Source organism: Myotis myotis, unplaced genomic scaffold, assembly GCF_014108235.1.
Source record: "Myotis myotis isolate mMyoMyo1 unplaced genomic scaffold, mMyoMyo1.p scaffold_m19_p_11, whole genome shotgun sequence".
Lineage (NCBI taxonomy): Eukaryota > Metazoa > Chordata > Mammalia > Chiroptera > Vespertilionidae > Myotis > Myotis myotis.
Genome location: NW_023416315.1, coordinates 42,077,420 through 42,092,410, shown reverse-complemented (window position 1 = coordinate 42,092,410; position 14,991 = coordinate 42,077,420). Strand labels below are relative to the sequence as shown.

At 41.4% G+C, this 14,991-nt stretch overlaps 1 protein-coding gene across 3 annotated transcripts in view; it reads right to left on the bottom strand.

Annotated features, from left to right (window-relative positions):
* Positions 1 to 14,991, bottom strand: part of ABCB1 (ATP binding cassette subfamily B member 1) — a 79,185-nt gene that overhangs the window by 42,579 nt on the left and 21,615 nt on the right. For all 3 annotated transcript variants that reach the window (XM_036328301.1, XM_036328303.1, XM_036328302.1), the window contains 4 exons: positions 13,291 to 13,342; positions 11,165 to 11,356; positions 10,394 to 10,565; positions 3,067 to 3,191 (listed from right to left, as the gene is read on the bottom strand). In XM_036328301.1, the coding sequence (XP_036184194.1) occupies positions 3,067 to 3,191; positions 10,394 to 10,565; positions 11,165 to 11,356; positions 13,291 to 13,342 (541 nt within the window). The remainder of the gene's footprint in view (positions 1 to 3,066; positions 3,192 to 10,393; positions 10,566 to 11,164; positions 11,357 to 13,290; positions 13,343 to 14,991) is intronic.

Sequence of the window (14,991 nt, the reverse complement as noted above, 5' to 3'; positions counted from 1 at the left end):
CTTATCATCTGAAGAAATGCTTCCACATATAAAATGAATCTTTAAATAGGACTATGTAGGCCCACTTCACTTGCTTATTCTTATAATAAAAAGTTGATCACCATCTTCTCTAGGGGACAAAATTCTTTCTGTACCTACTAATTAAAACACTTCATTTAAAAAATATCTTGATTTCTTTACACTTTTAGTGAACTAAAATGATCAGATTCACCTAAGTTCTGCATATTGGACTTGACTCCCATAATGCCCTCTCCCTTCTACCCAGGGTATATCCCATATCTCATTATAATGTTGTTGCTAATAATCTTTCAAAAATATCATATTTCTCAAGTTTAAGATGTGATTAATTGTAGGAAGTATTGCTATTCTGTTATTTTTTTAAAAAATATATATTTTATTGATTTTTTACAGAGAGGAAGGGAGAGGGATAGAGAAGTAGAAACATCGATGAGAGAGAAGCATTGATCAGCTGCGTCCTGCACAGTCCCTACTGGGGTTGTGCCCGAACCTGGGACCCTTGAGTCCGTAGGCTGATGCTCTATCCACTGAGCCAAACTGGTTAGGCCCTATTCTGTTATTTTATGTAGCATCAGTTCATATACAGGTGGGACCCAAAGGGCTAGAGCCTCAGTATAATAAGCATATGCCACATGGAAAGTGACAGCAGGAGAACTTGTGTTTCAACCTTGGCAATAGGTAAAGGCAGGGAAAAACCTCCCCTGAGAATCTGAACCATAAGGCAGTATCCATGCAGGTCTGGAGTGTGCATTCATACTACCAGTGTAGACAAAGAAGTTACTGTAAGGTGGTCTCGGATCAGTGACCCCAGTGAATGGCGCAAACCCAAGTCCCACCTGGAAGAATCGACCTCCATCCAGATCCACAGCAATTGTAAAAAGACACTGATCGTAGGATTTATCTCAATGCCAGAGAAGATGAGTTGTGACAGAAAAATGTGCACCTTAGAACTGTGCAATACTATCTACTTCCTAATTGGCTGCTGCTGGTTCCCAGAATGCCATTTTTCTGAATCCTGATCAGGTTCTCAGACCTTACTTTATGCTGTTAGTCTGCAGGCTCTACAGGAATTTCCATGCATACAATCATATCATCTATGAATAATGAAAATGTTGTTTCTTATTTTCCAATCATTATAGCTTTTATTTTTATTTAGTATTCTTACTCTTTGTTTCCTTGGCCTGTAGACTATATAAATTCAGACCCTACTGTGCAGAGGTATAGGCCTGAGGTTTTAATTTCTATGGGGAAATGCTTTCCTCTGGCTCAGAAATGAGGAAGATGCAGATATGCTTTGCTTGTCTCTCTGTGCTGGTGGCCATCGTACTTTTCTGGTCCACCTTTCCATTGAGGAAAACTGGAAAGAATCCCAAGTTAAAACCTCCATTCTCTGTCTATTCAAGCATCAACTGCTCAGAAAGGACTTTCTGAATAACATCTCTACACAGAAACCCCTATGACTCTAAAAAAATATTTTATTTCCCAATAATATTTATCCCACCTGCTTTATTTTATTTTTTTGGAGTTGTCTGTACCCTTCCTCTGCCCTGTTAGAATTTAAGTTCTAGGAGAAGAAGGGATTTATCTCACTGGATGTTTGCCTGGTCACTAAGGAAGACTTCTCAGTTTAGTAGTCAGATGTATCTTAAGGGAAGAGCAAAAACCTTAGCAAAAAATCAAGATGGGTCTTTCCTTTGGACTATAGTACTGCATCATCACAAATCATTCTCAGAGGACATCTTTGTGGGGTAAAATATTGCATATGAACAAAAGGCTACTCCAAACACATATGTACAGTTTAAAGAATTTATACAGTGAATAGCCACGTAATCACAACTGAGGTCAAGAAATGAAACACCGTCAGCCCCACAGAAACCCCCTGCTCTGTGTCCCACTATGACTCACAACTCCTTATCCCTTGGACAGGTAATCATTATCCTGGTTACAAAAATTCCCGTTTTCCTTTATGGCTTTAACAAACAATGCATAACCTCCCAAACAATATAGTTTAGTTCTTCCTATTTTCTAAAAGAAATATTCGTAACCTAAAATACTATAATATCAGATGTCATTTTAAGTAAATTCGATTGCTGCTCAGAAATCAATGAATCTGATATTCTAAATTTCAATAAATTACCGTGTATACTCTCAGAAATCTAATAAGAGGGAATATAAGTAGTTGTAAGGGAAATATTAACACACAGTTAAAAAGATTTTGAACTTTTGCACATATGTGCTTTTTAATTATATTTTTATTTTCTAAATCATGGAGCATAGCTACTGATCAGGGGCCAGGCAAGAGGGGAAGTGAACCAGAAATTAACATGTCCCCATAGATATTACACAAAATACTCATTCAATCTTAGAAAATCAAGGATGGTATGTGTCAATTATATCAAATACAGAAAGAAATAAGAATTTCTTAGATGGAAACATTATCACCAGGGATAAAATGGTTCAGCACCGAGGAACTATTTTTATGTCACTACCCACGTAGGAGACTCTAGGAAATGCTTTGAATTAGCAGATATAAGAAGAAATTCATAGATACAGAGAACAGATTGATTATTGCCAGAGGGGGAGGAGAGTTGAGGGACTGGGTGAAAAGGGGGAAGGGATTAAGCAGTACAAATTGTTAGTTAGGAATAGTCATGGGGATGTAAATTATAGCATAGAGAATACAGTCAATAATATTGTATGGTGCCAGGTGGGTACTAGAAATATCAGGGGACTACTTTGTAAAGTATATAATTATCTAACCACTACGCTGTACACCTGAAACTAATACAGAATAATATTGAATGTAAACTGTAACTGAAAAATTGTTTAAATGGTTAAAAAAACACACCCAAGTATATGACATTAACAACAACAACAAAAAAGAAGAGTACAACTAGAATCACAACTTCTCCAGAATATTAGACATGCTGAAATATGGATGAAGCTGTTTAAAGAAACATATACATTGTCAACAACACTGTCAACCTGAAGGGCATAAAAGATGACACAGAATTTAACATTCCTATAAACTTAAAAAGAGATTCAAACCTTTCCAGTTCTTTCTTCTGTCCTCCAAAAGCAATCACAGTTCGAATTGCTGCTAAGACCTCCTCAGCTACTGCTCCAGCTTTTGCATATGCAAAGAGTTCTTTATCAGTAAATGAAGATAGTATCTGTTTAAAAATGCAATTTCAGATCATGTAAATTTTTTAACAAGTTCATTTTATCATTTGTAAAATACAAATATATACACAGATGCTGCTGGTACATTAATATATTCATTGAACAAAATCTGTCTTTTACTTGGTTTTGGTCATGACATTCTAAATTTTAATATATGGATATTCACTCTGTAAGACACTTCAATTCTTTTAGAACTGAGCTGATATAGCCTATCTAATAAAAGAGAAACATGGTAATTGGCGTACGACCGCTACCCTTCCCATTGGCTAATCAGCGAGATATGCAAATTAACTGCCAGCCAGGATGGCCGCCGGCAGCCAGGCAGCTTGAAACTAACATAAGGCTTGCTTGCTTCAGTGACAGAGGACTCCAACATTCCCCGCCTGCCACTGCAGGCCTCTGACCTGCAACTTTAAGCAACTATGTAACAAATACAGAAGCTAAACAAAACCCCAGAAACCTGCTTTCAGTGAGCTGGGATCTCAGAGCTGTAGTTATACATTGTTTCGATTATAGAACCGAAACAAACCAGATATCTTCTTTCAGCAGCAGAGGCCTCAGAGCTGAAGCCAGAGCTAAAGCTGGCCCAGAATTAAAAAAGAAAAAAGAAAAAAAGGAGCGGTTGGCAGCTTCAGTCCGAACGTGAAAACAGCCCTCAGCCCCTCACCCAGACTGGCCAGGCACCCCAGTGGGGACCCCCACCCTGAAGGGTGTGTGACCAGCTGCAAACAGCCATCATACCCTCACCCAGGCTGGCCAGGCACCCCAGTGGGGACCCCCACCCTGATCCAGGACACCCTTCAGGGAAAACCAGCCAGCCCCACTCATGCACCAGGCCTCTATCCTATATAGTAAAAGGGTAATATGCCTCCCAGCACCAGGATCAGCGTGACAGGGGGCAGCGCCCAAACCCCCTGATCGCCCTGCGGCTCTGTGTGTGACAGGGGGCGGGGCCACAACCTCCCTATCCACCCTGCTCTGTTCGTGACAGGGGAAGGCACCCCAACCCCCTGATCAGCCCTGCTCTATACCTGATAGGGGGGAGCTCCCCAACCCCCTTATCGCCCTGCGGCTCTGTGTGTGACAGGGTGCGGCGCCTCAACCCCCTGATCGGCCCTGCTCTGAGTGTGACAGGGTGCGGCGCCCCAACCCCCCCCCCCCCCATGGGCCCTGCTCTGTGTGTGACGGGGTAGAGCCATAACCTCCCCATCGGCCCTGCCCTGAGTGTGAGAGTGGCGGCGCCCCAACCCCCTGATCGGCCCTGCTCTGTGGGTGATAGAGGGCAGCGCCCCAACCCCCTGATCCGCCCTGCCCTGAGTGTGACAGGGGGCGGTGCCCCAACTCCCCTATCGGCCCTAATCTGTGAGTGACAGGGGGGAGCTCCTCAATCCCCTGATTGGCCCTGCTCTGTGCATGACAGGTTACGGAGCCCCAACCCCCCTGATGGGCCCTGCTCTGTGCGTGACAGGAGGTGGCGCCGCAACCTCCCCATCGACCCTGCCTTGAGTGTGACAGGGGGCGGTGCCCTAAACCCCCAATCGGCCCTACCCTGAGTGTGACTGAGGGTGGCATCGCAACCTCCCAATCTGCCCTGCTCTGTGCATGACAGGGGAAGGCACCCCAACTCCCCAATCGGCCCTTCTCTGAGCCCGACCAGGGGCTGCACCTAGGGATTGGGCCTGCCCTCTGCCACCCGGGAGCAGGCCTAAGCCAGCAGGTCGTTATCTCCCAAGGGGTCCCAGACTGCGAGAGGGCACAGGCCGGGCTGAGGGGCCCCCCTCCCCCCCGAGTGCACAAATTTTTGTGCACCGGGCCTCTAGTATATATATATATATATATATATATATATGCCTAATATGCAAAGTGTCCCTGAGACTGGGAGTTAGATCGATTACTATGACGTGTGCTGACCACTAGGGGGCGACGTGGAACAAAGGAAGGCCCCAGTCGACAGCCGGCAGCCGCTAGGGACCCTATCCTTGCAGGAATTTCATGCACTGGGCCTCTAGTATATAATAACTTCCATTAAAATATTATTTTCTCACTGAATGTTTCAGGAATCCTCATCTGAATAAATAAAACTAGGAGTCTAGAGAGATCTTAAACATATGCATGTAGTCATAAGCAAATGTGGAAAAAAAGCATTACACCAAGGAAACACAGCAATTGCTCATGGTACTCTGGTTCAGAAGTGTGAGCCAGAAGAATGCTGGCGACAAGCAAGTTTCACATGCCAGGAAAGCTGGCACTGCTGAGCAAAACAATACATGCAGCCACCAGGGAGGGCTCTGTTTTATGGGTGTTCTTTGATTCCTCTGTCTGGTTCCTGGGCATTTATTCTGTGGAAGGAACAGTACAGGGTACTTTAAATACACAGGATCTATCTAATTTACTCTTCTCAACTGCACAGTGAAGTAGGTACTATTGCCCCCACTATATCTGTGAGGAAATGGAGGGATGAAGAGATTACATCATTTTACAAATAAAGAAAATACCCAGGCCCTAGCTGGTTTGGCTCAGTGGATAGAGCATCGGCCTGTGAACTGAAGGGTCCCGGGTTCAATTCCGGTCCTGGAGGCACGTGCCTGGGTTGTGGGCTCAATCCCCAGTAGGGGGTGTGCAGGAGGCAGCCAATCAATGATTCTCATCATTGATGTTTCTCTTTCTCTCTCTCCCTTCCTCTCTGAAATCAATAAAAATATATTTAAAAATAAAATAAAAAAGAAAGAAAATACCCAGGATTCAAGCCTGACGCCATATGGCCTGAATGAACCATATGGCCTGAATGAACAGCCTCGAGCAGTGGTTCTCAGCCTTCTGGCCCTTTAAATACAGTTCCTCATGTTGTGACCCAACCATAAAATTATTTTCGTTGCTACTTCATAACTGTAATGTTGCTACTGTTATGAATCGTAATGTAAATATCTGATATGCAGGATGGTCTTAGGCGACCCCTGTGAAAGGGTCGTTCGACCGCCAAAGGGGTCGCGACCCACAGGTTGAGAACTGCTCGCCTAGAGGGATTCACTCTCTGAAACCATCCATTGACATCTGTGAACTCTAGTCCTAATGGGCCCTATTATGAAAATCAAATCACCTGGCATGGGCGAAGAGCCAAGGTTACTATTTATATCTGGAATGCCTACGTAGTCAACCATCTAGCTAAAGGTTACACACAAGCAGTTCATAATACAATACTGATTAACCGTATTACACCGTCTCATCAATAATTTACAGGCATTTGTGGACTCACTTGCATAAGTACTATGAATCTATTCCTTCTCGTCATAAAGAGCTCAAAGCTGTTTTAGTTTTAACAGTGCACTTCTTCCTTTGCTGTGTGTCAAAGTAAAAAGGAGCTGTGGCAGATGTAGGAATGGGTGGGTGAAAGCAAGCAAACACTTATTAACTATGTCCTACGGGCAGATACTGCGCTGCATGCACTTATCTAATATCCCCCAACACACTAGGCCTTGCTGACTTCTCACAGCCATTTTCCCAGGGCGGCACCTGCCTGAATCATTCACAACGCTGGGTCTGAGCCAGGGAGCTCAATGCCATCCCTGAGCAAACACGCTGCATAATATGAGAGGCACATCCAATATGCTTCAGCTATTTTTCTCTGCTTCTCTTAAAACATCACCCCACAACAGTCACCCACAACTGAGGCAGGCAACAAGAAGATTAACAGAAATATTTTTGAATTAGGAGTTTCAAAATATGCTATTTTAAGTCACTGTTAAATATATCAAGTACCATACAAAATTCAATAAACCTGGCTCTCCCCCCTCCCCGGCCCCCCGCCCCATGAGATTCCATAATTGTAAGCATATGGGTAAGCAAAACTATGGGAGAATCTTCATTAAGTGTTTTGTTTTGCTTTTGTACTTGAAGAGATCATGCCTGTTAAAAGAAAAAATGAAACCTTCCAAACTATTCTTGGGGATATAAAAAGGCAACTTCCACTGTTAGTCTAATGTAATCAAATGGTGATGATTCCATTATTACAACTACCCATATAAACAATACGAAGAATCACTGACCCATCCCTCCTTCCAAAGGCTGACAATTTCTTAACAAAGCTTAATTAGTATCAGTTTGAGACATATGAAATTGTTATTTCTTTAAGTTAAAAACTGTCTACTAGAGGCAATTTTATATTATTCAAACTAATGTGTTTGGAAGCAATATGTTTTTTACCACTATAGATATTTTGACCTTCATTTTTCTATTTCTCAACGAAGTTTTGGTTTTGAGATAATGTATACCTTTTGTTTTTGAAATAACTATAGATTCACATGTAGTAAGAAGCAAGACAGTGAGATCCCATATACCCTTCATCTACTGTCCCCAATAGTAACATCTGGGAAACAACACAACAGTGTCCCAACTAGGAATTTAACACTGATATAATCCATCAATGTTATTCTGATTTACCGGTTTTACATGCATTTGTGTGGGTGTATGTATTTAGATATAAGCAATGTTATCACCTCTGTATGTTCATGTGACTACAGTCATGACACAGAGAAATTTCATTACAAGGATCCCTTATGTTAGTTTTCATAGCCATAGCCACCTTTACCCTACCCCTTACCTCTCCTCCCCTCCCCAACCACCCCCAACCTCAGGAAAGCACTCATCTGTTCTCTGTCTATAATTTTGTCATTCCAAGAATGTTATATAAATCATATGGTTTGTCACCTTTTTGAATTGGCTCTCCCTCCCTCACCCCCCACTCCCTGTATAATTCTATGAGGTTGTTAAGTATATCCAGAGTTTTTTTCCATTTTATTGGCAGGTAGTATTCCACGGTATCCATGTACCATAGTTCGTTTAACCATTCAGTTATTGAAGGATAGCCTGCTATTGTTGGGTCGACATTTTCAGCTATTATTTCTTCCAATATTCCTTCAGTCCCACTCTCTTTCTCCTCACCTTTTGGGACTCCAATGATAATAAATGCGATTGTCTTTTGGATCTTTTGCTATTGTCCCACAGGTCCCTGAGCCTTTTCATTTTCTCCGTTTCAGAATAGATGAATTCTATTGTTCCATCTCCAGATGCACTGATCCTATCCTATCATCTCCACGCACTGAAAGAGCTCATCCATCCTGATTATTCTGTTGTTGTATCTTCCATTTCTCTAATTTCACTTTGTTCTTTTTCAATAACTATTTCATTGCTGATATTTTCTTTTGTTTCAAGAGAATTTGTAATGGCTTAGTGGAGCATTTTTATACTAGCTATTTTAAAATTCCTGTCAAATCATTCTAGCATCTGACTTATAGTCAGTTTAGTTGGTCTTTCTCTCATTCAAGTTGTGGTTTTCTTGGTCCTAGGAGTGACAAGTAAAATTTTATTATATCCTGGACCCTTTATCTATTATGTTAGGAGACTCTGAGTCCTGTTTAAACCTTTATTTTAACAAGGAGTAACCCTCTTTGGATTTAGCATGTGAGTTTTGGCCTACTATTTTTTTTAAAAAACTTTCAATTGCAGTTCACATTCATCATTTTTTTTGTATTCGTTTTGGCCTACTTTTGTGAGTTGTGGTTCTACTGGCAGTTTAATACTCAGAGCCTTGCTAGTATTATTTTGGTCAGAGGGGTTTATCTGGAGCTGCTGGGGCTCCTATGGAGCCTGCCTCTGCTACCTAAGGGAGTGAAAGGGACTTCTCAAGGTAATTCCACCAGGTATCGCCTGCTAGGAGCAGAGCGTGCTGGGTGCTCCTACTTGTGCCTGGGTGGGAAAGAGATTCCCCGTGCCCATCTAAAAGGCGTCCTGGACCAGGAAGGCTGCCGGGACTGAGTCCCTTCCTGTTCTTCCTTCTTGCCCTGGTGTCTCTGGGTTGGGTACAACAGCCTCAGGCTCACAGGGGCAAAGAGGCTTTCCAGACTGGACCACATTCCTTTTTAAATGGCTGATACCCAGAGAATGCAGAGTGAGGGTTAAAATGTATGTCTCCAGTAATAAGCAAGTTATCAAATAAATAGTATCTGAAGCAATGCATAATTACTTAATAAAAGATGAGTTATTTTCCTAACTTAACTAGCACGGACATCAGTACATTTTATATAGCTTATCAACAAATACTCATATGAAGAATTGGTCACCTGACTCGCTTAATATTCTAATCAATAGAAAAACTGATTAACATGAAAAGCTTTTGCCAAATATTTCAGCTGACTGATACTGAGATGCAATTTAACCACCAAGAATACCATTGAAACCCTGTTACTCTGAGCGGCAAATTAACAGAATCTTCAAAACTTCAGTTTCTTCCTCTGTAAGATGATCTAATAGCTATACTTCAGGAAGATAACACATGTAGTGCCCTGACATAGTAGATGCCCAATAACTGGTAGTTACTGTGTGCAAGAGCAAAACAACATCTATCCTACAGAATAAAAATCTGAAACTTCTGAATGTTTGCAGCCTGATTAATGTTGTTAGCCTCAGCTTTGGTGGGCCCTCCTTTATTTGATATCTTTTTTGCCACACGAATTTGTAGCACCTTCTTTAAGTTGTGTTAAACCCAACAGAAATTACATACTGAGCCAATCTCTCCACCACAGCCCACTCTTACATCTTATAGGTTTAAAATGAATACCACACTGAGCCTTAAAAGGGAAAATAAGTTTTACTCTGCCTTTGTGATCGGGAGAGAGAACTACAGGCTTAGTATTTACAATGCACATCGGAGTAGGAAGTATTTTTTAAAATTATTTTCATACCAATGGATTTAAATATATATAAACATAAAACCATTCCTAATGCTGATAAAACTGATTTATAAATTTAAAAAATCTACCAAACCAGAAACATTAACACTAATCAAGCTAATTGAATGGGACACGTGTGTGGTTCACTAAACTTGGGTTTCTATCTGCTGTGTGAGTATGGAATTGTCAACTAGAGAACACAGCTCTTTAAAGAGGTGAGCATGCCTTTTCTAAGAAGGCAGAGGATGACATAGGAGAGCTACTACTTTCTCAGCTCTTCCCCAAATAACCCCAGAGCCCAGGACAGCGTGGGTCCCAGCAGGGGTGGAACTCAGTGAGGTGGCCTCTGCTGATTCCCACTGATTTTGAACAGAAGATTTAAAACCATGGATCAGGTACAGAGTCAGGGTCATCATTTGGTAAAAGCAGCCATAGGTTGAGGGCCTGGATTCACAGGCGTCACCTACCTTTGCCCAGATGGCAGCTGACAGTCCAAGAACAGGACTGACAGCCAAGATCACAAGGGTTAGCTCCCAACCACGTGTAAATCCTACGATAAAGCCAGTGATAAACGTTGCTATTGACTGAAAGAACATTCCGATTTTGTCACCAATTCCTTCATTAATTTTGGAGACGTCACTAAAAGAACAAACAGTGTTAGAGACAAACGTCAGAATTGTGAACACAGAACTTTTCTCCTGAATCCAGTTTTTGTTGGTTTGGATGTGGGGTTAACTAGTTTACATCTCAGCTCTAGCCCCAGGAAGTGTCATGCTTTGCTCTACTGCTCGCTGGCAGACCACCTTTTGTCTGGGAAGTCAGTTCCTCATTCAGCGCTAGCCATGCATGCCCCCCCTCATGTCCCATCTCATGTTCTGGGGACAAAAAGATGCACAAGACATGGCCGCTGCTCAGAAGAGACTTAGTCTCCCAATTACTTCTAAGTCAGTGGTTCTCCACCTGTGGGTCGCGAACAATGAAAATACATCCTGCATATCAGATATTTACATGACGATTTGTAACAGTAGCAAAATTACAGTTATGAAGTAGCAACGAAAATAATTTTATGGTTGGGGTCACCACAACATGAGGAACTGTATTAAAGGGTCGCGGCATTAGGAAGGTTGAGAACCACTGTAAGTGATGTACTCACATCTCCTAACAGATGTCATGACATCTCTTTTATCTTAATAAGAATCAGAACCACGTCTGAGTTCAACATAAAACTAGGTACTTACTCTGTGAGCCGAGTGTTGAGCTCCCCAACATCATGCACGTCAAACCAGCCTATCTCCTGACGCATTATAGAGTGAAAAAACTGTTTTCTAATTTTAAATATTTGTCTTCCAGCTGCCAGGCACCAGAATGAAACCTGAATGTAAGCAGCAACAAGCACACCAGCTCCGATTCCACTGTAATAATAGGCGTACCTGAAACGCAAGAAAAGAACTGCATACACTGTTTTCTGATTAGGGCACCGTTCCCAAACACACCACTCATTTTATCTCATTGGCTCTCAGGCTACCCTTCGGTCCTTAACAAATAGGAAGGGGCTGTAATGAGCAGGTTGACCTCCAACTATGTTCTGTGCTGGTAGAGTGGGACGGTTAAGAGTGCACTTTCTGCGTCGGCTCCAATTCCAGCTCTTCACTTGCCTGATGTGCAATCTCAGGCAGGCTGCTTAACCTGCCTAAGCCTCAGGTTTCTAGTTGGTAAAATGGAACTAAGAACCGTAATGCAGTAATGCATGTAACACACTTGGCCAGTGCCCAGCACAGAGACTGCAAGTTGCTGTGAAAGGCTTCGAGCATCAGAGCACCACGGTTGTCCTACCTGCTTCTAACACCTCAGCATCAGTTGATGCGCACGTTGAGGTGGTGTTTTTGCACATTAGCACGTGGAAAGACGTGACAGCCCTTGCCAGAAAGTGAAACCAAGAGATGGAAATGGTCCCCTGGCTTTTTTGTTATTAATCTGGCACAGCTGGGATGCCAAGAGACAACTGAAAATAAGAAGTATTATTATATCATCTGCCCAACTGGCCATCGTGAGCTAGCCTAAAATGCTTAATGAAGCAAACCGTATAGTCCTTCTAGTTTAAACTCTAACAGTGAAAACCATGAACATCTTCTAAAACCAGGCCCTCAATCATCTAAAAATACTGAATTTATGTTTCCTCACTCTGACTCTTCCTGTTTAAGAATGCCAAACAACTGTTGGGTTTTACTAAGCAATTGAGACACACATTCTAAAATTAAATATATCAATATTCCCACTTTTTAAAAAGTTCATTACTTGCCATCCTCAAATAACTATGTTTGAATGAACCATACAAAAGCTATAAAAATGGTTATGTAATAACCAGTCTCTGATTGCACTGTTCACGACTCAGCAGGAACCCTGGTAAACAGACCCTCCCAGAGCTACACTTTGTCATTTACAATGTCTATCAGGGAAGATTCAATTCCGATATTAAATTTTAGTTAATAGGTAACTCAAGGATTAATTATTATCTAAGTGTGAATGATCTAGCAGGCAAAGCTAAAAAGGAATCCTATTTAACAAGTAGAACTCATGCTTTGAAAATCAATGAATGTATTTTAACTGTCAGTCTATGATTACTCAAATAAATATATTTATGTTTAAGACTTTACAAGGTGATTATAGGACAGTTTCATTTTCCCCAATATTAAATTTCCCATATGAATATTGGAAGTACTTGCTTCTCATCTTTCAATAAATGATCAAGCGTATCCATTCTCTTCAAATCTACCAGATCGCTTATAGGATAATGTGGAATTATCTTCTGATTCATCAACTCATACCTTTGGACATCTTTTATAACCTGTTCTTGGGCACAAACTTCAAGATGCGTAAGTCATTAACAAAAGCTTCCCTGAGGTGAGTTAAGGTAAGAGTGATTATATTTATTCTGGGATATTTTTGTTTAATTATTTAAAATTACATGCTGTGTTTTTAAAAAATCCTGTTGACTGATCTCATTATTACATCATTATTGAAAACATCCCGGAAGCAAACTAATCATTACAAAGCTATTGAAATCAATGTGATTCTTAATTGATTCTACATTTCAAAAGGCCACTTTGAAATCTTATTGCCCTTTATATGTATTCTATATTTACCAATGCATATGTAAATCTAATCTAGACTTACTAGTAACCCTATATCTTTTGCAGCTAATCATTTTCTTAAAAAAATTCTGCATTATATCCTCCTAGAAAACTAACAATAGTATTGTTCTCCTCAAAACTGTAAATTTTTATTAAATGCAAACTTTTAAACATTGCCACAATCACTCTAGATACAGAAAAGCTTAACAAGAGTAAGGAAAATGTCAAATTACGTGGTCATGTCCTCCTCCAGCTTTTTGTAGGGATCTGTAATGCTGATCATACCTAGATCACCGCAGACAAAAACAAAAAAAAAAATACCATTATACCATTATGTCTCTTCGTCCTCCATTAAAAATAAGCATACAAAAATGAATCACATTTGTGTCACTTAACAACTTACACAAAAAATGGCTCAAACTGATTCAGTTTTAATTGTGTGTAAACATTACAGCATCCATTCAAATCCTTCACTGCTGGCCATGTGCAACAATCTCACACACACACACACACACACACACCAGGTGCAACAATCATACACACACACACACACACACACACACACACACACACAAATTCAATGCAGCTTATTTGCAAGAAGAAACATACATTTACTAAGAAGAAGCAGTTTCTCAGCAGGAATATCAGTATCCTTGAATTAAAATAATTTTGTGAAATATACTCAAAGATGACAGGAAAAAGTCTTTCTAGGGTCTCTGTCCTGATAAATAAATATCAGTGCAGACTTGACACCAAAGCACTTAGTATTTAAAATCTAACACTGCATTTTTCCAGTTTTTATTTTTATTTACAATATATAAAATACAAAGGATAATGTAATAAACACCAGTGAGCTTATCACATAGTATTAGCAAATGTTGACACTGTTGGACACTAAAACTTTAATACCCCACCTCCACCAACACACATGATAATCACTATTTGATATTTGGTGTATATTTTTTCATGTTTTCTTCTCTGAATACATGTATACAGATACACAAATACATATACAAGCTTATTTTTTAAATAGAATTACAGTCCATATTCAGTGGCCAATTTTCCATGTCAGTATGTGTGTTTATATGTGTACCTCTATTTTTTCAAAATTACATCTATTTTAATTGTTTCCAATATTTTACTGTTATAAGCAATGCTGCATTAAACATAGTTACACACACACATATGAATACACGGTATATATTTTTATAGAATAAATGACATAATCAAGATTGCTGGATCATTGGGGAAGCACACCTTTAATCTTGTAATAATTTAAAAAGTTATGTTATAATATAACTAGAGGCCCGTTGCATGAAATTCATGCATGGGTGTGTTCCCTAGGCCTGGCTGTCGATTGAAGCGCGAGCATCTGGTGTGGAAGGGAAGGTCCCAGCTGACTTCTGGACACTGGGCAGCACATGGGCCCCCGGGTCCCTGCGTGCGTCCCCCTGTGCCTGAGTCATCAGGCCCCTGCCAGGCTCCCTCAGTGCCTGGGAGTGGGGCAGCAGCCCTGTCCCCCACGGCTGCCTCTGGTCACCATCTGAGTGGCGATCAGGAGGGCAATTGGGCCCCACTTGCATCCGCCTTGGCCTGGCGCCACCCACCATCACTTGCTCTACCATCCCACCACAGTCCCACCCTTGTTGGTGCCCATCGGGGCTGGCAGCGCCTCCACTGCTGCCCACTGCCAGCGCGGTGTTGCCGACACCTGCCATGTTCCACACAGCCCTTGGAGGTCAGTGCACATCATAGTGAGTGGTCAAACTCCCAGTTGAACTCCTCCAGGTCAAGGGGACAATTTGCATATTAGGCTTTTATTATAGTACTAGAGGCCCAGTGCACAAAAATTTGTGCACTTGGGGGTGGGGGGTACCTCAGCCCGGCCTGTGCCCTCTCGCAGTCTGGGACCCCTCGGGAGATGACCACCTGCT